The following is a 23,217-nucleotide window of genomic DNA, read 5'->3' as shown; positions in this document are numbered from 1 at the left end:
ACAGTCAAGACCATTCAACGGGCAGATTGTGAACTTTACCCTGTTGAATCCACAGGATTTACAAGATTAGAGTATGGGAATCATACTAGCTAACACAGTACTACAGTAGAGAGTGTTAGTAACGTGTGGGCTGGGCCCGGAAATAGCACCACTTCTTCAGTCCAGATTTCTCATGACGTGTTGAACACAGAGGTGTCACATTGCTTTTCAACAATTCAGTGCTTCAAGCAATGTATCAGGAACAATCGATTAGCAAGGTATGAGGTGATGACTTGATCATTCTGCTCAATTGAGTGCCACTGAGGATCAAATGCTTATAATAAGTCACTCATTTCTTAAATTAAGCCTGTAATCCCTTAGCTGCCCCTCCCCCTTGCTACTGAGTGCCCCTACCACCCCTTTAGAAACCCCCGGTGCCACATTGGGAACCCTGTGTTACTGAGAGCCCCTACCACCCCTTTAGAAACCTCCGGTGCCACATTGGGACCCCTGTGTTACTGAGTGCCCCTACCACCCCTTTAGAAACCCCCGGTGCCACATTGGGAACCCTGTGTTACTGAGTGCCCCTACCACCCCTTTAGAAACCCCCGGTGCCACATTGGGAACCTGTGTTACTGAGTGCCCCTACCACCCCTTTAGAACCCCCCAGTACCACATTGGGAACCCTGTGCTACTGAGTGCCCCCTACCACCCCCAACACCATGTCGGGAACCCCTGTTGTAGAATGTAGAGGCCAATTTGGTTAATCTCTGTTTATACCATCCCAGCTAAACAATCAATCTGACAAATCTGAGTTGTTCTTGGGGAAACAGGTGTAAGTTTGTGGTTAATTAGATGAATGGAAGCTGTTCAACTCGGTGTGACAGACTTGCTGATCTGGTGAGCAACTGGGTCTTCTTGAGTAGTTGACCAGTCTGTTCATAAGTGATAATGTCAGACCTCCCACCTCTCCCGGAAGTTCCGGGAGTCTCCCGCATATTAATAGTGGCTCCCAGATGCCGGCAAATTATATACAATGTCTTGGAAATTGATTTTTTTGAGAGCGAGCGTGAGAACTAGTGCAAGAGCAAGAAAGCAAGCGTGAGAGAGCGACCATGAGAGAGAACAAGAGTGAAAAAGCAAGCACGCGTGTGCGCGAGAGAGCGTGCGAGAGCAAGAGCGAGAGCGAGCATGATTGAGAGCGACCACGAGTGAGAGAGAGAGTGAGCGCATGCTAGGGAGAGAGCAAGAGCGAGAGTGTTCCAAAAAGAAAAGAAAATATAAAACGTACGTCACCCCAGACTACACTAAAGTGTACCCCTGCCTAATAGGGGTCAAAATAATGACAGTGTTGCTCACTGCACTGTTTGCAACAGTGACTTTTCCATTGCCCATGGTGGGTTAAGACTTTAAAAGACGTGTTGAGGTGAGTTTAAGAGGTGTCATCCGTTCATTAGCAGAGCTAACGTTATTTAAACTAGCTGGCTAGCTACGAAGGAGCTACTCTATTCCAGACATCCCAGCTCTCCCGGAAGTTCTGGGAGTCTCTCGCAAATTGATGGTGCTACCTCCCTGAAATGAGTTTTTGCAGGGTGGGATGTCTGTAATGTGGACCTTAGGGTGGAAACCGAAATTCTTCACAAATAAAAACAGAAAATGCTCAAAACATTTGACAAGTCATTTGACAAAACATTTGGTAACACTTCAGGGAGAAAAGGGAAATATTAACGGTGAAGGTAATATACTTCATCAGAATTGGGAAAGAGAGAAATCAAGTCAGTTTCAGATTGCAGAGAGGGTGGAAAAAGGATGGATAAGTGAGAAAGCGTCTTTCTAATGGGGTGAACCAGAAGTTGCCAGAGTGATCCTACGGTGCAGTTTGTTTAACAAAGTTAATGGAGGCATTTGGAGAAAGGAGACAAAAGAAAACTTTAGAGCTGTAAAACACGGGTCCATAGTTGTGGCCAGAAATCTCAAAGCCTACATAAAGAAACTGGAGCAACACACATCAAATTTGCTGGTGAAGGCAGCATCTCTAGGAAGAGGTACAGTCGACGTTTCGGGCCGAGACCCTTCGCCAGGGTCTCGTCCCGAAACGTCGACTGTACCTCTTCCTAGAGATGCTGCCTGGCCTGCTGTGTTCACCCGCAAATTTGATGTGTGTTGCTTGAATTTCAAGCATCTGCAGAATTCCTCGTGTTTACATTTTTAAATAAGGAAACTGGAAATGCCCAGCAGATCAAACATTGTGCAGAGGCAGATCAACTGAATAATACATTTGAAATTCCCTTGAAAATCATGAACTTGGATAGTTTTATTTATTGATTTTGCACTACAGCATGGGACCAGCCCTTGCACCCTTCGTGGTGCAATTGGGGTGCAAGGAACTTATGGTGATTGGATCAAAAATTGGCTTGTCCATAGAAAGCAGAGGTTAGTGGGTTGATGTGATTTCTTCTGGATATTAGTCTGGAAATAGTAGTCTTCCACTGGGATTGGCAGTCTGGAAATAGTAGTCTTCCACTGGGATTATTGTATTAATTTTATAGAGAGATGCAGCACAGAAACAGGTACTCAGGGCCCAACAAGCTCACATTGTCCAATCACACCTATGTGACCAATTAACCTACTAAACTGTAGGTCCTTGAGATGGAACTGGAGTACCTGGAGGAAAACTACACTGTTTTCGGGGAGAACATATAAGCTCCTTGCAGACAGCAAAAGATTGCTGGTGCTGTACCCACTACACTACACCATTGTGCCAAGCTGTATCTCTAAAATAAATTAGCTAGATTGCTATGGGTGTGTACTGGGACTTCTGTTGTGTCTCAGATATATAAATGACTTGGATAGCAATGTGGTTGTGTTGTTTGCTAGGTTTGTAGACAACATAAAGGTTGGGGGTGCTCTGGATTGCGCAGAAGGTTGCCAAAGGATCTAGCAGTATATAAGCCCATTGCAGGTATGAGTGGAGAAGTGGTAGTATGAAGTTTAATGTGGGCATGTGTGAGGGGTTGCACTTTAAGTGATCAAATGTGAAGGAACAGGACACAGTTAATGGCAGCACTAGTAACAGCATTGATGATCTTTGGGTACAAGCCAACCCTCACTGCAAGTGACTGTGGTGGCAAAGAAGGTATATGGCATGCTCACCTTTATTTGCTGAGGCCCTGAGTTCAGAGGTCAGGAAGTTGTGTTACAGCTTTACCAAATATTGGGTAGGCCACATATGGAGCTTTGCGTACAGATTTGATTATGTCATCATGAGAATGATACTGAGGTTTTGGAGAGGGTTCAGAGGAAGTTTACCAGGACTTTGCCTAGTTTAGAAGAGAGAGATGGTCAACATGTGGGGGAGAAGGATTAGGTCAATTAGTTTGACATAAAATCATGAGCTGAAGGGCTTCTCATGTATTATACTGTCCTGTGTTCTACATAGACCACTGAACTATCCATTTCCAATGCAAATTTAAAAAATTTGAAATTGATGAATTGATATCAAGCTATGAAGCTGGAGCATCCCCAAACATATAATGTGGCATTCCTTGAGCTTGTATTTACATCATGGTAACAATGCAGGACAGCGCAACCACCCAACGTGGCAGAGGGTGTACAGCTGAAGCAGTAGGCAGTACCCAGGGTTGCCCCTTACAGACTGAATGCTGGGATCAGCAAAGTGGTCATATGTCTTCATTTGGTTTCTCCAGTGTAGAAGAGAACACATTCTGAACAGTGCATGAGATTGGAAGAAGTGCAAGTGAATTGCTGCTTCACCTAGGATTGCTTGGGTCCCTGGATGGTGGGAAGGGATGAGGTAAAAGGACATATGTACCTCACAGTTTACGAGAGAGTGCCATGGTAAGGTAAGTGGTTGGTGGACGTGGAAGACTGGAACAGGGATTTGTGAAGGGATTGCTCACTTTGGAATGCTGGAAGGGGAGAGAAGAGGGGGCGTGAAATGCAGAGCTGGCAGAAACTGCAAAGGACAATCTGCTGAGTGCGGAAGTTGGGAGGGTTAGAATGGTGGACGTGATTCATTGAATTCTTCCTGCTGGGGATGCATGTCCTATCTTGCAAACGGTTCAGTGCTGAAGTGAAATGGCATAGAGTTGAGTAACAGAGTCCTACTGCTCACTACTTCATGCCCATCTGCACTAATCCTTCCGAGATTGCTTGAAGGGCTCTTAAACATAGACTGAGAGATCCAGAATCAACTGCATCCTTTTCTTCCTTACCCCCTTAAGTAAATGTGTAATTATAATTGTATCTGACCCCATCACCTTCTCTAACAGCAAGTTCCTGATATCAACCACACTCTGTTTAACCTTAGGACCCCTTTAAAATTCCTTCTTCTCATCTCAAATTATGCACTCTTGTTTTTGATACCTGTATAATGGGAAAATGATTCTAATTATCTGTCTTATCTATGTCTCTATAATTTTATAAACCTCCATTCAGTCACCCTTCAGCCTCCTTCACTCCAGGGAAAATATTCCTGTTCAATCTCTCCCCATAACTAAAGTCTTCCTGATAATGCCCTGGTAAACCTCTTTTGCATTCCCTCCAGTGCCATTGCATCCTTCCAATTGGGTGGCAACTAGAAATGCATACTCCAAACCAGTATTTTGTAAAGTTACAATATGAAGTCCCATCTTTTATATTCTATGCCATGAACTTTGAAGGCCAGCATTCCACATGCTTTCTTAACAACCCGATCTCCCTATATTGCCATTTTTAGGGAATGGTGGGCTTGAACACCAAAGTCCAACTATTAGAAAACAGTTAGAATCTTTCTTCAGGGAATGGGAGTCTGGAACCAAATGGGACACAATAGATTGCAGACACTGGAATCTGGATCATAAACCTTTAACCTTCCTCGCTCTATCTGGCTAACTTTCCTTAGTTTTTTTCCACCTGTCATCACCAGATTCCATCTCTGAACTCATCACCATCACTGCCCCCCCCACCTCAATGGCTGTCAGAAGTGGTGGTGAAGGCAGTTGCAATTACAATTACTGGAGTGTGAACATGCGCCTGAATTCCTAGATTAATAGATTCAAAGATATGGATAGTTTTACAACATGGAAACCCGCCCTCCATCCTGACTTGTCAAAGTGAACCAAGATGTCTGTCTATACTAATTTGCATTTTCCTGCACTTACCCCATCTCCTAAATATGTCCTATCTATTGCAACACACATAATACCGGAGAAACTCAATAGATCTGACAGCAGCTATAGAGGAAAATAAACAGTCAACATCAGCTGTTTAATCACCTCCATAAATGCTGTCTGATCTGTAGAGTTCCTCCTGCATTTTGTGTGTTTGCTCTGGATTTCCAGCATCTGCAGGATCACTTGTGTTTATGATTTGTATGTGAAGAGGAAAAAATTTGTTAAGACCAAAGCTGGGCCCTTGAAGACAGAAATGGGTGAAATTATTATGGGGAACAAGGAAATGGCAGACGAGCTGAACAGGTACTTTGGATCTGTCTTCACTAGGGAAGACACAAACAATCTCCCAGATGTAATAGTGGCCAGAGGACCTAGAGTAACAGAGGAACTGAAGGAAATTTGCATCAGGCACAAAATGGTGTTGGGTAAACTGATGGGACTGAAGGTTGATAAATCCCCAGGACCTGATGGTCTGCATCCCAGGGTACTTAAGGAGGTGGCTCCAGAAATCGTGGACCCATTGGTAATCATTTTCCAATGTTCTACAGATTCAGGATCAGTTGCTGCGGATTGGAGGGTAGCTAATGTTATCCCACTTTTTAAGAAAGGAGGGAGAGAAAACAGGCAATTATAGACCAGTTAGTCTGACATCAGTGGTGGGGAAGATGCTGGAGTAAATTATAAAAGATGTAATAGCGGCGTATTTGGATAGCAGTGGCAGGATAGGTCTGAGTCAGCATGGATTTACGAAGGGGAAATCATGCTTGACTAATCTTCTGGAATTTTTTGAGAATGTGATTATGAAAATGGACATCGGAATGCCACTGGATGTAGTGTACCTGGACTTTCAGAAAGCCTTTGATAAGGTCCTACATAGGAGGTTAGTGTGCAAAATTAGAGCAAATGGTATTGGGGGTAGGGTACTGACATGGATAGAAAATTGGATGGCAGACAGGAAACAAAGAGTAGGGATTAATGGGTCCTTTTCAGAATGGCAGGTGGTGACTAGTGGGGTACCACAAGGCTCGGTGCTGGGACCGCAGCTATTTACAATATACATTAATGATTTAGATGAAGGGATTAAAAGTAACATTAGCAAATTTGCAAATGACACAAAGCTGGGTGGCAGTGTGAAATGTGAAGAGGATGTTATGTGAATGCAGGGTGACTTGCACAGGTTGGGTGAGTGGGCAGATGCATGGCAGATGCAGTTTAATGTGGATAAATGTGAGGTTATCCACTTTGGTGGCAAGAAGAGGAAGGCAGGTTATTATCTGAATGGAGTCAAGTTAGGAAAAGGGGAAGTACAACGAGATCTAGATGTCCTTGTTCATCAGTCACTGAAAGTAAGCATGCAGGTACAGCAGGCAGTGAAAAAATGCTAATGGTATGCTGGCCTTCATAACAAGGGGAATTGAGTATAGGAGCAAAGAGGTCCTTCTGCAGTTGTACAGGGCCCTGGTGAGACCACACCTGGAATATTGTGTAAAGTTTTGGTCTCCAAGTTTGAGGAAGGACATTCTTGCTATTGAGGGAGTGCAGCGTAGGTTAACAAGGTTAATTCCCGGGATGGCGGGACATGTGTTCACAGATTGGAGCGACTGGGCTTGTATACACCGGAATTTAGAAGGATGAGAGGGGATCTGATTGAAACATATAAGATTATTAAGGGATTGGACACGCTAGAGGCAGGAAACATGTTCCCCATGTTGGGGAGTCCAGAACCAGAGGCCACGGTTTAAGAATAAGGGGGTAGACATTTAGAACGGAGTTGAGGAAAAACTTTTTCACACAGAGGGTTGTGGTTCTGTGGAATGCTCTGCCTCAGAAGGCAGTGGAGGCCAATTCTCTGGATTCTTTCAAAAAAGAGTGAGATAGAGCTCTTAAAGATAGCGGAGTGAAGGGATATGGGGAGAGGGCAGGAAAAGGGTACTGATTGTGGATGATCAGCCATGATCACAGTGAATGGTGGTGCTGGCTCGAAGGGCTGAATGGCCTACTCCTGCACCTATTGTCTATTGATTTGCTGTCCTATCCATTTACCTCTTTAAATGTATTTTGAACATCGTAAATGCACTTATTCATCATGCCTAGAGAGAACTTGCTGCTCAGATACCCATTAAGTGTTTTCCTTCACACTTTTAATCCTTTTTACCATTTTATATTCCACTAACCTGAGATGTAAAGATATTGATGCCCTGGAGCTTGAAACGCTCACACTCCACCATTGATCCCTTAGTGAGGGTTGTGTGTCTTCTCCCAGACGACCATTTCTGAAGTCCACAGTCATCTCCTTGCTCTTGCTGACATTGACGGCAAGATTGTTGCTTTGACACCAGTTGACCAGCATACTTGGCTCATAGATGTCTCTTTGTCACCACCTGAGATTCTGTCAACAGCAATGGTGTCATCAGTGCATTTGGAGATGCTAATTAAGCTTACAGTCATGAGTGTGGAGAGCATAGAGCACGCATCTTTCAGGTGTTGATTGTCAGCGATGAGATGCTACTACTGATCCATTCTCTCAAAAGGTGGTGGTCAGACAAGAATCGGAGATACAGAAGCTTGGGTTTTGGAGCTTATTGACCAGTGCTGAGGGGATGATTTGTAAATGCAGAGTTGTCATCGATAAGCAGCAGACTGGTGTAGAAATTACTGTTGTTCAGGAATCAGTCAACATTGTAAGCATAGCTTTGGTGGGATAGACACCCTCATATCTCACTGAACATCTGTTTTTGTCTCGTGTTTTTCAAATATTTTCTATTAGTCTATTGTGTTTCATTTGGTTTCACAAACCATATAACATATAACCATATAATAATTACATCTCGACCCTTCTAGTCCGTGCCGAACTCTTACTCTCACCCAGTCCCACCAGCCTGCACTCAGCCCATAAGCCTCCATTCCTTTCCTGTCCATATAGCTATCCCATTTAACTTTAAATGACAACATCAAACCTACCTCAACCACTTCTGCTGGAAGCTCATTCCACACAGCTACCACTCTCTGAGTAAAGAAGTTCCCCCTCATGTTACCCCTAAACTTTTGCCCTTTAACTCTCAACTCATGTTCTCTTGTTTGAATCTCCCCCACTCTCAATGGAAAAAGCCTATCCACGTCAACTCTATCTATCCCCCTCATAATTTTAAACACTTCTGTCAAGTCTCCCCTCAACCTTCTATGCTCCAAAGAATAAAGACCTAACTTGTTCAACCTTTCTCTGTAATTTAGGAGATGAAACCCAGGCAACATTTTATACTTTATACTTCCCCAAACAATTAATACTAGAACATACAATCATCATAGCGATATTTGATTCTGCGCTTCCCACTCCCTGGATTACAAATATTAAATATTAAAAATAGTAAAAATTAGTAAATGTTAAAAATTTAAACTATAAATCATAAATAGAAAATAGAAAAATGGAAAGTGAGGTAGTGCATAAAAGCTAAGAGGCAGGTCTAGATATTTGGAGGGTACGGCCCAGATCCGGGTGAGGATCCGTTCAGCAGTCTTATCACAGTTGGAAAGAAGCTGTTCTCAAATCTGGCCGTATGAGTCTTCAAGCTCCTGAACCTTCTTCCGGAGGGAAGAGGGATGAAAAGTGTGTTGGCTGGGTGGGTCGTGTCCTTGATTATACTGGCAGCACTGCTCCGACAGCGTGCGGTGTAAAGTGAGTCCACGGACGGAAGATTGTTAAGATTAGTAAATCTCCTCTGTACTCTCTCAATTTTATTGACATCTTTCCTATAATTTGGTGACCAGAATTGTACACAATACTCCAAATTTGGCCTCACCAATGCCTTATACAATTTCAAGTGAATTGTGTAAAGTAGAGACTTTATAATGCACTAGCGAAGCTTCACTTGGAATATTGTGAGCAGTTTGGGGTCCCTTATCTTAGAAAGGGTAATCACCAAGTAGAAAGATAAGTATCTGAATACTTGGTAAAGTAGATCCCTGCTATTTCCATATTTAGTTCAGTGAAAAGCATTTTCATGGTCATGATGCAGGTTTTGATCATTGACAAATTATTGCTCCACAGATGCTGTTCAGTGTACGTAATTCCTCTGGCAGGTTCTTTGTTGCTCCAGATTCCAGCATCTGCAATGTCTTGTATCTTCCTTTGATGCTGCGATGACTAATTACAGCTGGTTTTCCTGTTACTGTGCGTGTGAAATCCTCCACTCGATTTTCCTTCTTTCATGAAATGCTTATGAGTTTTAACATAGAAAACCTACAGCTCAATACGGCCCACAATGCTGTGTCAAACATATACATGTTTAAGGATGCGCTTTGGCGCTTTAGATGAGATAACTGAATGGGGAAGCAGTCCTTTTCATGGGAAAGGTAGTTACTTTCTCTAAAAGTTGTGTCATTTAAATCCTCAGCACATGGTGGCTCTGGGTCAATCATTAACGTTTACAGTGAGGGATGCATTTGACAAAGAAATAGCTTCAAAACTACAAATATTTCAAAAAATGATCTTGAAATTTGATTTTGGAAACTCAAAATTTTCAGTGAAGCATCAGAGAAGTAATTCCCACATTTGCTTATAAGTTTGGAATGTGTTAGCAGGGCATAAGGATGTCACACACATTACTATTTTTCCTGCTTTCTTGTTAATTTTCCTGGAGTGTGAGACAGTCTTTTTCTTTGGAAGAGTCTTCTGTGTGAATAACTTAATGGAACAAAGGTCTTGCAATAATATGTGTTGAGAATAAGGAATAAGGCCGATGATCTTGTAGCGCAGTTAGAGATTGGCACGTATGACATTGTGGGCATCACTGAAATCATTGTGAGATCATTGTCTGGAGCTTACCATCCAAGCATATGCAATCTATCGAAAGCACATTCAGGTAGGCAGAGGGGCTGGGGTGGCTCTGTTGGTAAAAAAAAATCAAATCCTTAGAAAGAGGATTAGAAGTTGTAGAATCCTTGTGAAATTGCAAGGGGAAAAAGACCCTATGGGAATTGTACGCTGGTCTTCGAGTAGTTGACGAGATGCGGGGTACAAATTACAATGGGAGATTGAAAAGGCTTGTAAAAAGGGAAATGTTCCGATAATCTTGGGAATTCAATATGCAGGTAGATTAGAAAAACGAAATTGGTGCTGGATTCCGAGAGAAGGAATTTGCAGAATGTCAACAAGATGGCTTTTTAGAGTGACTTGTGGTTGAGCAGACAAGGGAACAGACAGTTCTAAATTGCATGCTGAGTAATGAACCAGGTATGATTAGGGAGCTTAACGTAAAGCAACTTTGAGGAGATGGTGAATATAATATGATAGAATTCACCCTGCAATTAGAGAGGCAGAAGACAAAGTCGGATGTATGCGTACTACAGTGGATTATAGGAAACTACAGAGGCTTGAAGGAGGAGCTGGCCAAATTTGATTGTAAGGGGACATTAGCAGAGATGGTTGCAAATGTCACTACACTCTTTAAGAAAGGAAGAATGCAGAGAAAAGAAATTACAGGCCAGTTGGCATGACTTCAGTGGTTGGGAAGATGTTGGAGTGCATTGTTTTCAGGATGAGGTGTCGGGGTACTTGGAGACACATGATAAAGTAGGCCAAAGTCAGCAAGGTTTCCTAAAGGAGAAAACCTTGCCTGACAAATCTGTTGAATCCCTTTCTGGAAATAACAGGCAAAATAGACAGAGAGTCATGAGACGTGTTTAACTTGACAAGATCCTGCACATGAGGTGCTGCAGAAGATTAGAACCCATGGTATTATAAGAAAGGTACCAGCGTGGAGGCAAAGAGTGGTTGGCTGCTTGTTACTAGTGGTGTTCTTCAGAAGCCACTCTTTTCATGTTGATGTCAGTGAATTGGATGACAGAATTGTTGGTTCTGTGGCCAAGTTTTTCGATGAGACAAAGATAAATAGTGGGGCAGATAGTGTTCAGAAATCAGGGAGATTGTAGAAATACTTACAGATCAGAGTATGGGCAAAGAAGTGGTAGATAGAATATAGTGTTGGGAAATATGTGGTCATGCACATATGGTAGAAGGAATAAAGCTTAGACTATTTTCTAAATGGGGATCAAATTGGGATATCAAAGGTGCTAAGAGACCGGGGAATCCATGTGCAGGAATCCCTAAGGGTTAACTTACAGGTTGAGTCGGTGTGAAGGAAGGCAAATTAGAAGATTAGAATATAAAAGCAAGGGTGTAATGCTGAGACTGTGTGTGGCATTGGTCAGACCACACATGGAGTATCTTGAACAGTTTTGGGTCCCTTATCTAAGAAAATATGTGCTGACAATGGAGAGGGCCCAGAGTAAGTTCACAAAAATGTTCCCGGGAATGAAAGGGTTAACATCTGAGGAGTGTTTGATGGCTCTGGGCCTGTACTCGCTGGAGTTTAGAAGAATGAAGGGGGGATGTCATTGACACGTATTGAAAGGTTAATGGCCTAGATAGAGTGGACATGGAGAGGATGCTTCCTATAGTTGGGGAGTCTAGGGCCGGGGGCACAAACTCGGAACAGAAGGACATCCCTTTAGAGCAGAGATGAGGAGGAATCTCTTTAACCAGTTGGTGGTGAATCTTTGCAATTAATTGCCACAGACAACTGTGAAGGCCAAGTCATTTGGAATACTTAAAGTGAGAGTAATAGGCTGTTGATTAGTCAGTGTGTCAAACGTTATGGGAAGAAGGCAAGAAAATATGGGTTGAAAGAGATAATAAATCAGCCATGATAGAATGGTCGAGCAGACTCAATGGGTCAAATGGCCCAATTCCACTCCTATGTCTTATGGAAAACAAGTTGTATGCAGCAAGAACACTGAGCAGTAAATGTGCATTGTGTTATGTAGAATGATTATGGAGTTGGAATCCAATAAAATCAGGCAGATCATAGAGTAGAATGTTCATGCCAGTAAACTGGGGTAGTATTTGGTGAACAGAAGTATAGGAAATTTGAAGGTGCTGAGTTCTGACACTGAATATCTACACAAATTTAGTACACATGAACAGGATCAGTTTTTAATGCTAATCTCCTCAGTAAATAGAGAGAAAACAAAAGTGGCGACTGTGGTTTGTTTTTACTTTTTGCAGTAAAACTATCAGTTGTGCCAAGATGCTTCATGTGGAATATTACACTGCTACAAAGGAGAGCGAAGCTCAATCAGATAGCCACAAACATTGAGTTAAAATCAATGAGTGCTGAGTCTAAAGACCGAGGGGTCGACTATTCCCAGAAAACCAGAGTAAAGGGTGTTTGCGGTTCAGATGAATCACCAGCAAACATGTTGTGATGTGTTTTTAGATGTGCTGTAAAACAAAAAGCTGGAAATAAAATATGTGCCCAGATGTTTGGGAGAAATATGTAAAAGTAGAGACAGAATATTTCAGTGGTTCCATTTAATATCAGACTGTATACAACATACAACCTGAAATTCTTACTCCTCACAATTGTCTATGAAACAGAAGAATTCCCCAAAGAACAAATGACAGGGAAAATGTTAGCGCCCCAAAGACCCCCTCTTCGCCCCCTCATGCACAATCAGCAGCAAAGCATCAACCCTCTTCCCTCTCGAAAAAGCATCAGCACCCTCCACCCACCAAGCAAACAATAGCAAAGACTTTGATCTACAGTACATCAAAAACTAACTGTTCAGCCGAGAATTCAACATAGCACTGGCGCGCTCTCTCAGAGAGGTGTCACTCAGTGAGAGTGGAGGCATAAACAAAACAACTTGCTGATTACAGTGTTAAAATCTGCCGCATTGTTCTTTTTCCCAAGTTCTCCAACTCGAGAATTGGCCGCAATCCGGAGAGACAGAGACAACAAAAAACATGAACCAAGACCTCCGACAGCTGATCTGCTGATCCCAATATTCTCTTTTGTCCTGCAATGCTTCCATCAGTGACAATGGTCAGGAATCGGCTTGTCCACAGGGTGACAAAGCTTCAGAACTCCAAAGGGGACCTGTGTCTTCCTCGGTATGATCAAAAAATGGCTGGTCAGAGAGCCCTTTGAGCAGGTCCCATCACCACAAACAAAATCAGTCAGAGTGCAGCTGACAGAACCCCATCCACCTTGAAAAGGAAAGAAAGAGACATTAAATGGAGAAATTATGAGAACAGATGAGCTCGAAGGAGTTGTTCTTTAGCGCCATCGTAGCTCCTGTATCAGAAGGTTACCTAGAACATAGGGTAAGATAGCACAGGGCCAGGCAGCATCTATGGAAAAATGTGTAGTTGACATTTCGGGCTGAAACTCTTTGGCAGGACTGGAGAAGGGTTTTGGCCCAAAATGTCGACTGTCCTTTTTCCATAGATGCTGCCTGGCCTGCGGAGTTCCTCTAGCGTTTTATGTATGTTGCTCAGATTTCAGCGTCTGCAGATTTTCTCTTGTTCAAGGTATCACAGGAACAGACCATCTGACCCACAATATTGATGTTGAACTAAACACTTATCTGCTTGTACATGATCCATGTCCCTCAGTTCCTGCCTATTCATTGTGTCTATCTAGATCTGTCAAGGAAATTTTCAGATTACACTCCAAGGACTCACAGTTGGCACCACTTTTAATGGAACTGCATGTAGGATGTAGGCAACTATAACAGTTTGCATTTCGATGAACAGAATACTCCTGGAACATTCCATGAAAACTCTGTAAACAAGATTACTATTTGTAACTATTGCTATGTGGTGATAAGGAAGTACAGTCCCCATAGATTTATGCAGTGCATTTAATCTAGCAAGGGACACTTTACATTAAAAATGTCATTTTCAAGATGTGTTGAAAAGCTTTTACTGCCCATCATTAAATGCCATCTGCTGGGATATTCCTCAGCATAAGTGTTACTCAGCTGGGAGCTTTAAGATTTTTCACCCTGGTGGCAACTTAGAAAGGCTTCTGACAGTCAATTACCGTTCTTGATCTTCCAGGCAGTGACTGTTACGGGTTTATGAAGACATCTTGGCACACTACTTTAGTGCACCATGGTAATGTAGAGTGGAATCATAGTTGAAAAAATTTTCACCTAGTTATTTGTGTGCTGACCAAATTGAATCTTTATCTGCTAGGTGGTGGTTTCATAGATGAACATCATATATTATTTCAATAAAATATTTAAAAGAAAGCTGCAGACATTTGATTAAATGGTTACATGGTATAAGAACTCACTCATTATAAGTTTGTGCTAAACGCTGATCATGTTTGTTGACAGAATCGAAGTTTGATGGGCTTGGTAATCTGGATCATATGTATCACGAGATTGGCAAGCGACTGGATGAAAATTTGAGGCAACGAAGACACGCAAAAGAAAATGATTACAACATTGAGGTGCTTTTGGGAGTGGACGACTCTGTGGTACGGTTCCACGGAAAAGAACACGTTCAGAACTACCTGCTGACCTTAATGAATATAGTAGGTATCTGTACTATGCTGAAATATTTTCAAAACCTTCCAACTGAGGTAAGAAGTCCAAACGTATGGACTCATGTTGTACTGTACCAAATTACATGACTAGGATGTGATATAGTATTTGACTTCTAATCAGAAATATGTTATGATCTTTTAAGATTGGACATGTGTTTTTTTTTACAATTCAAAGATTGTGTTTTGCCCCACCACCTCTATAGTTTGTCAGTCATCCATGATATTATAAATATGTCTCCACAAACTCAGGTTTGCTGTTAGCTAGCTCAATGAATGTAATCTTTTCCAAAAGAGTCATCATTTACAACAGAGAAAGACTACCCACCTGTCTATTCTTAAGCTTTTTCCTGGACGAACACAGAAACACTCCCACAGCTCCATGTTCTCCCTCAATTTCTATTGCTTCAAATACTTATTGATCTTTCCCTTAATAGATATAATTATCTTTAACTTAACTCCACATAGCAAACCATTTCATGGTTCAGGAATAGAGTAAAGAGATTTCTTTCAACGTCAAATGATGAAAATTTTAAACCTTTCTGATTGACTTCAAGCTTAGAGTAAGTTTTTTTTCCTCTGCTTCATCCCATTGAAATCCTACATAATTAAATCTCCTCTAAACCTTGTCCGCTCCAAGTACAAGAGCTTTCATCGATGTGCATGTAACTTTCAAATATTCAGAGGTATTTGAGGACATAACAGACAGAATTTCACATCTCAGCACATTGAGATAAAGAGCTGAAAAGCACAGAGCAGGCCCTTTGTCCCAGGCCAACCGAGATAACTCATCGCATATCCATCCAAGTCAAATACCTGGCCAAAGGGCATCTAAAGATTGTAATTGCATGTGCCTCTATCATCTCTTCTGGCATGTCCGTCACCCTCTGTGTGGAAAAACTTGCACCTTGTAATTTTTTAAAACTTATTTCATCTAACCTTAAAACTGTGCTGTCTAGGTTTAGGCTCCTGTTTCTCTGGAAAGAATACCGCATGGGAGACGAGTCACAGCTGCGCTAGATCCATGAGATGAGGTTTAGTGAGACTGTGTGGAAGTTGTGGTGTTGGAGACTGTGGCAAGGAGTTGCAGCAGGGACTGTCGCTAAGTAGCAAAGAACAGAGACAGTTATTCGATGGGAAAACCAGTGCAACGGTCCTGTGGAGAAAGCCCGTGAGAGAGGGAAATGATTTCTTCAGGTAGAGATCTTGTAGCAGGGTACAAGAGTTACACAGTTTTAAAAAAAATTGCAGATTTTGAGAAACTGGTATATTAAACAAAAAACTTAGCAATCAAGTCTTACAACATAAACTCTGTTTCTCTCTTCACAAACGAGAAAATCAGTGGATGCTAGAAGTCCAAGCAACACACACAAGATGCTGGAAGGACTCAGCGAGGCCAGGCAGCATCTGTGGAAAAAAGTAAACAGCCGATATTTTGGGCCATGACCCTTCATCAGGCTTGGTGAAGGGTTTCGGCCCGAAATGTCAAGAGTTTACTCTTTTCTGTAGATTCTGGCTGGTCTACGAGTTTCTCTGGCATTTTCTGTGTGTTGCCCTGTTTCGCTCTTCACAGATTCTGTCTCAACTGATGAGCTTTTCCTGCTGGCTGGCTCTGAGACTCAACAGGGAAGGGTCAGGTCAGGCAGAGTGATAGTAGTGGGAGAGTCAATAATTATGGAGGTTTATAAGACTATGAAAGGCATGAATGGAGTGGACAAGGAGTATCTGTTTCCCAGGGTTGAAATATCTAATACCAGAGGGCATGCATTGAAGGGGAAAGGGGTTAATTTCAAAGGAGATGCGAGGGGCAAGTTTGTTTGTGCTTTTTTAAAACATGGAGTCGTGGGTGCCTGGGGTGGTGATAGAGGCAGAAAGATTAGGGGACCTATAAACGACGTTTAGATAGGCACATGAATGTGAGGAAACTGGAGGAAATGGACATTGTGTAGTCAGAAAAGATTAGTTAGCCATTTGCTTATTATTTTAGTTGGTTTGGCACAACATTGTGGGCCTGTCCCGTGCTGTACTGCTCTATGTTCCAAGTAGCGAGTCTGGAGTTTAACATTCCGACCTAAGACTGGGGGCAGAAGGAACAGGTTAAGAAGTTGAAGCAGGGTCATGTCACAGGTGGAGTGAAAAGTCCAGTGAGAGAAAGAGAAATTGCTTTCTTGTTATAAAAAAAGAATGAGATCCAAAAAAATGGAAAGCAGTAGAAGCGCTCAGCAGATTACTCAGCAGCAGAAGACAGAGAAACCACGTCAACCTTCGGTGTCTCCGAGACTTTCAGTTAGAAATGGGTCAATTTTGAGTAGCTGAGACAGTGGGACAGGACTGGAAGAACAAGGAATGTCTCTGACAGGTGCCACCAAACGGGTTAATGTGGCAATGAGAATGTGACAGGTTGCAGATCACAGTTCTCTGGACATCTCCAGCAACCAACATTGTGTGAATAGAAAGAGATAACTGAATGAAAACTTCAGATGGCTGACAGACAGAAAGCATCAGTGTTGATATCAACAGAGTGCAAAAATGAGTTACCTGCCCAAGAGCAATTGATGTTGAATCAGGAAGGCTGCAGCGAGGAGTTCCTGCAGCGAGGAGTTCCTGCAGCGAGGAGTTCCTGCAGCATTTGTTGTGCCTCGGTAGAGAAGGGGGCCATGGGAAAACTGGGATGAGTGGAAGTGAGATGAGAATTAAAGGGCAGTTCTGTGGACTGAATTCTGTGGCCATGCAAAGGATTCGCTTAGTATGCATTTGGCTCTCCAATATAGGAGCCACATTGTGAACAGTGAATGTGGTATACTGGACTGGAATTAATGCATCTTTCATTCACATGCAAGTACCATTTGGGTAACAGCATGGTGGGTGAGAGAGAGGACCAAGTGTAAAGGACAGATTAACTTGAAGGATGAAGAAGAATTTGTGAGAAGTAGCTGTGTGAGGTCAGTTCAGCTTCAATAGGTGTACAGATGTCATACAGAATTCTTTCTCTGAACCATTCTAATTCATCATTTTTTTCCATCAGGCTGTACTCCAGGAAATATTTGATTATCCCATACAGGAAACCATGGTATCAGAGGAGACCTAGACGAGAGGCCATTTTTCCACAGAAGGAATTTTCTTGGCTCTTGCTTTTTATTTTCTTGTCAAATTGAATTTCTGGGAATGAAGCTTGAGGTTCAGCATCAAGGAAACATAGAAACATAGAAAACGTGGTTTCTCTGTCTTCTGCTGCTGAGTAATCTGCTGAGCGCTTCTACTGCTTTCCATTTTTTTGGATCTCATTCTTTTTTTATAACAAGAAAGCAATTTCTCTTTCTCTCACTTTGAGCCTGCACCCCCATTCAGTATCATCATGGCTGATCATCCAACTCAGAACCCTGTACCAACCTTCCCTCCGTACCCCCTGATCCCTTTAGCCACAAGGGCCATATCTAACTCCCTCTTAAATATAGCCAATGAACTGACCTCAACTGTTTCCTGTGGCAGAGAATTCCACAGATTCACCACTCTCTGTGTGAAGAAGTTTTTCCTCATCTCGGTCCTAAAAGGCTTCCCCTTTATCCTCAAACTGTGACCCCTCGTTCTGGACTTCCCCAACATCGGGAACAATCTTCCTGCATCTAGCCTGTCCAATCCCTTTAGGATTTTATACGTTTCAATCAGATCCCCCCTCAATCTTCTAAATTCCAGCGAGTATAAGCCTAGTTGATCCAGTCTTTCAGCATATGAAAGTCCTGCCATCCCAGGAATCAATCTGGTGAACCTTCTTTGTACTCCCTCTATGGCAAGGATGTCTTTCCTCAGATTAGGGGACCAAAACTGCACACAATACTCCAGGTGTGGTCTCACCAAGGCCCTGCACAACTGCAGTAGTACCTCCCTGCTCCTGTACTCGAATCCTCTCGCTATAAATGCCAGCATACCATTCGCCTTTTTCACCGCCTGCTGTACCTGCATGCCCACTTTCAATGACTGGTGTATAATGACACCCAGGTCTCGTTGCACCTCCCCTTTTCCTAATCGACCACCATTCAGATAATAAAAACGCAAACAACAGAAATTCTGCAGGTGCTGGAAATTCAAACAACACACATAAAAGTTGCTGGTGAACGCAGCAGGCCAGGCAACATCTCTAGGAAGAGGTACAGTCGATGTTTCAGGCCGAGACCCTTCATCAGGACTAACTGAAGGAAGAGTTAGTAAGAGATTTGAAAGTGGGAGGGGGAGGGGGAGATCCAAAATGATAGGAGAAGACAGGAGGGGGAGGGATGGGGCCAAGAGCTGGACAGGTGATAGGCAAAGGGGATATGAGAGGATCATGGGACAGGAGGCCTAGGGAGAAAGAAAAGGGGTAGGGGGTAAAACCCAGAAGATGGGCAAGGGGTATAGTCAGGGGGACAGAGGGAGTAAAAGGAGAGTGAGAGAAAGAATGTGTGTATAAAAATAAATAACAGATGGGGTACGAGGGGGAGATGGGGCATTAGCGGAAGTTAGAGAAGTCAATGTTCATGCCATCAGGTTGGAGGCTACCCAGATGGAATATAAGGTGTTGTTCCTCCAACCTGAGTGTGGCTTCATCTTTACAGTAGAGGAGGCCGTGGATAGACATGTCAGAATGGGAATGGGATGTGGAATTAAAATGTGTGGCCACTGGGAGATCCTGCTTTCCCTGACGGACAGAGCGTAGGTGTTCAGCAAAGCGGTCTCCCAGTCTGCGTTGCGTCTCGCCAATATATAGAAGGCCACATCGGGAGCACCGGACGCAGTATATCATCCCAGCCGACTCACAGGAGAAGTGTTGCCTCACCAGTACACATGCCCTTGCACTTCCTCCCTTACCACCATTCAGGGCCACAGACAGTCCTTCCAGGTGAGGAAGACACTTCACCTGTGAGTCGGCTGGGGTGATATACTGCTTCCGGTGCTCCCGATGTGGCCTTCGATATATTGGCAAGACCCGACGCAGACTGGGAGATCGTTTTGCTCTGTCCGCCAGAGAAAGCATCCCAGTGGCCACACATTTTAATTCCACATCCCATTCCCATTCTGACATGTCTATCCATGGCCTCCTCTACTGTAAAGATGAAGCCACACTTAGGTTGGAGGAACAACACTTTATATTCCGTCTGGGTAGCCTCCAACCTGATGGCATGAACATTGACTTCTCTAACTTCCACTAATGCCCCACCTCCCCTTCGTTCCCCATCCGTTATTTATTTTTATTGTTACGTACCCCGTAACTGGGTTGCCAAACCAGCAGAAATGAATCACTCAGTTGGAGTCTGGAGCACTAGAACTAAGAAAGTTTTATTAAAGAAATAAGCAACACAGTAATCGAAAGGATAATAAATGCAACAGTTCAGCGATGATAAACACACATGTGCACAGAATTAAGATAACAGCATCAATCAAGCTCTATCGTTGTCTAGGGGTAAATGACCAAATTTAAAAGTGACTCAAAGTTCAGTCCAGTTTAGTAGTTCAATTCGCAGTAATCGTTGCCATGGCGATGGACAACGTTGGGGAAGAGAGAGATAGAACAGGAACAACTGATCATTCAGTACGGCTTCACTCACAGACCGGCGAGATTGCTCACAACAACTTTTGGGCGGGTCCTTGGTGAGGTCACCTGAGGTCACCGACTGTGACCCCTCCTTCAGATGCGGTCGATCCTCTGCAGTGAACCCGGCACCCAGGCAAGGGCGGACACACACCGGGTTCCCGCTGATCGTACCTTTCCACCCCGGGCGTTGTCTAGTACTTCTCACTGACTCGTGAGAGGCGTACCGCTTCCAGGGTCTCGATACCTCGGGTGTCGTGTGTGTCCTGCCTTAGCGAACCGGTCCCTTTTTATCCCCCTGCTGGGGTATCGCCTGTCCATCACTTCAAACAGTTCAAGGTTCAAAGGGGGGGAGCCGCTCCAGACAGCTCTCTCTCCCCCGTTCCTTCATTACACATCTCCAGACGCTGCTCCATTGTTCCTTATCTCTCCTTCCCCTGAGGGCAGGTGGCAGACCACTTGCTGATGTCACTGATGCTAACCCAGGCCAGCAAACATCTTAATTTTATGTGTATTCTCGTCACATTATACACACATTCTTTCTCTCACTCTCCTTTTTCTCCCTCTGTCCCTCTGACTATACCCCTTGCCCATCTTCTGGGTTTTACCCGCTACCCCTTTTCTTTCTCCCTAGGCCTCCTGTCCCATGATCCTCTCATATCCCCTTTACCAATCACCTGTCCAGCTCTTGGCTCCATCCCTCCCCCTCCTGTTTTCTCCTATCATTTTGGATCTCCCCTTCTCCCTCCCACTTTCAAATCTCCTACTCTTCCTTCAGTTAGTCCTGACGAAGGGTCTCGGCCTGAAACGTTGACTGTACCTCTTCCTAGAGATGCTGCCTGGCCTGCTGCGTTCACCAGCAACTTTGATGTGTGTTGTTTATTCAGATAATAATCTGTTTTCCTGTTTTTGCCACCAAAGTGGATAACCTCACATTTATTCACATTAAATTGCACCTACCATGAATTTGCCCACTCACCTAACCTATCCAAGTCACCGTGCATCCTCTTAGCATCCTCCTCACAACTAACACTGCCGCCCAGCTTTGTGTCATCTGCAAACTTGGAGATGCTGCATTTAATTCCCTCATCTAAGTCATTAATATATATTGTAAACAACTGGGGTCCCAGCACTGAGCCTTGCGGTACCCCACTAGTCACTGCCTGCCATTCTGAAAAGGTCCAATTTATTCCCACTCTTTGCTTCCTGTCTGCCAACCAATTCTCTATCCACATCAATACCGTACCCCCAATACCATCTGCTTTAAGTTTGCACACTGATCTCCTGTGTGGGACCTTGTCAAAAGCCTTTTGAAAATCCAAATATACCACATCCACTGCTTCTCCCCTATCCACTCTATTAGTTACGTCCTTAAAAAATTCTATGAGATTCGTCAGACATGATTTTCCTTTCACAAATCCATGTTGACTTTGTCCGATGATTTCACCGCTTTCCAAATGTGCTGTTATAACATCTTTGATAACTGACTCTAGCATTTTCCCCACCACCGATGTTAGGCTAACCAGTCTATAATTCCCCGGTTTCTCTCTCCCTCCATTTTTAAAAAGCGGGGTTACATTAGCCACCCTCCAATCCTCAGGAACTAGTCCAGAATCTAAAAAGTTTTGAAAAATTATCACTAATGCATCCACTATTTCTTGGGCTACTTCCTTAAGCACTCTGGGATGCAGACCATCTGGCCCTGGGGATTTATCTGCCTTCAATCCCTTCAATTTACCTAACACCACTTCCCTACTAACATGTATTTCGCTCAGTTCCTTCATCTCACTGGACCCTCTGTCCCCTACTATTTCTGGAAGATTATTTATGTCCTCCTTAGTGAAGACAGAACCAAAGTAATTATTCAATTGGTCTGCCATGTCCTTGTTCCCCATAATCAATTCACCTGTTTCTGTCTGTAGGGGACCTACATTTGTCTTAACCAATCTTTTTCTTTTCACATATCTATAAAAGCTTTTACAGTCAGTTTTTATGTTCCCTGCCAGTTTTCTCTCATTATCTTTTTTCCCTTTCCTAATTAAGCCTATACCCCTCCTCTGCTAAACTCTGAATTTCTCCCAGTCCTCAGGTGAGCCACTTTTTCTGGATAATTTGTATGCTGCTTCTTTGGAATTGGTACTATCCCTAATTTCCCTTGTCAGCCGTGGGTGCACTACCTTCCCTGATTTATTCTTTTACCAAACTGGGATGAACAATTGTTGTAGTTCATCAATGCGATCCTTAAATGCTTGCCATTGCATATCCACCGTCAACCCTTTAAGTATCATTTGCCAGTCTATCTTAGCTAATTCACGTCTCATACCTTCAAAGTTACCCTTCTTTAAGTTCAGAACCTTTGTTTCTGAATTAACTATGTCACTCTCCATGTTAATGAAGAATTCCACCATATTATGGTCACTCTTACCCATGGGTCCTCTCACGACAAGATTGCTAATTAACCCTTCCTCATTGCTCAAAACCCAGTCTAGAATAGCCTGCTCTCTAGCTGGTTCCTCGACATGTTGGTTCAAAAAACCATCCCGCATACATTCCAAGAAATCGTCTTCCTCAGCACCCTTACCAATTTGGTTCACCTAATCTATATGTAGATTGAAGTCACCCATTATAACTGCTGTTCCTATATTGCATGCATTTCTAATTTCCTGTTTAATACCATCTCCAACCTCACTACTACTGTTAGGTGGCCTGTACACAACTCCCACCAGCGTTTTCTGCCCCTTAGTGTTATGCAGTTCTACCCATATCGATTCCACATCTTCCCAGCTAATGTCCTTCCTTTCTATTGCATTAATCTCCTCTCTAACCAGCAATGCTACCCCACCTCCTTTTCTTTCATGTCTATCCTTCCTGAATATTGAATATCCCTGAATGTTGAGCTCCCATCCTTGGTCACCCTGGAGCCATGTTTCTGTGATCCCAACCACATCATATTTATTAATAAGAATCTGCACTTTTAATTCATCCACCTGGTTACGAATGCTCCTTGCATTGACACACAAAGCCTTCAGGCTTGCTTTTACAACACTCTTAGCCCTTATACAATTATGTTGAAAAGTGGCCCTTTTTGATTTTTGCCCTGGATTTGCTG

The 23,217-nt window shown here is 43.2% G+C and overlaps 1 protein-coding gene across 4 annotated transcripts in view; it reads left to right on the top strand.

Moving 5' to 3' along the window:
* Positions 1-23,217, top strand: part of adamts3 (ADAM metallopeptidase with thrombospondin type 1 motif, 3) — a 382,283-nt gene that overhangs the window by 155,323 nt on the left and 203,743 nt on the right. For all 4 annotated transcript variants that reach the window (XM_063069111.1, XM_063069113.1, XM_063069112.1 and 1 more), the window contains exon 5: positions 14,337-14,536. In XM_063069111.1, coding sequence (XP_062925181.1) covers positions 14,337-14,536 — 200 coding nt within the window. The remainder of the gene's footprint in view (positions 1-14,336; positions 14,537-23,217) is intronic.

Source organism: Mobula hypostoma, chromosome 16 (genome assembly GCF_963921235.1).
Source record: "Mobula hypostoma chromosome 16, sMobHyp1.1, whole genome shotgun sequence".
In the NCBI taxonomy this organism is placed as follows: Eukaryota; Metazoa; Chordata; class Chondrichthyes; order Myliobatiformes; family Myliobatidae; genus Mobula; species Mobula hypostoma.
The sequence above is the reverse complement of the archived record's forward strand: the minus strand, read 5'-3'. Positions and strand labels throughout refer to the sequence as shown.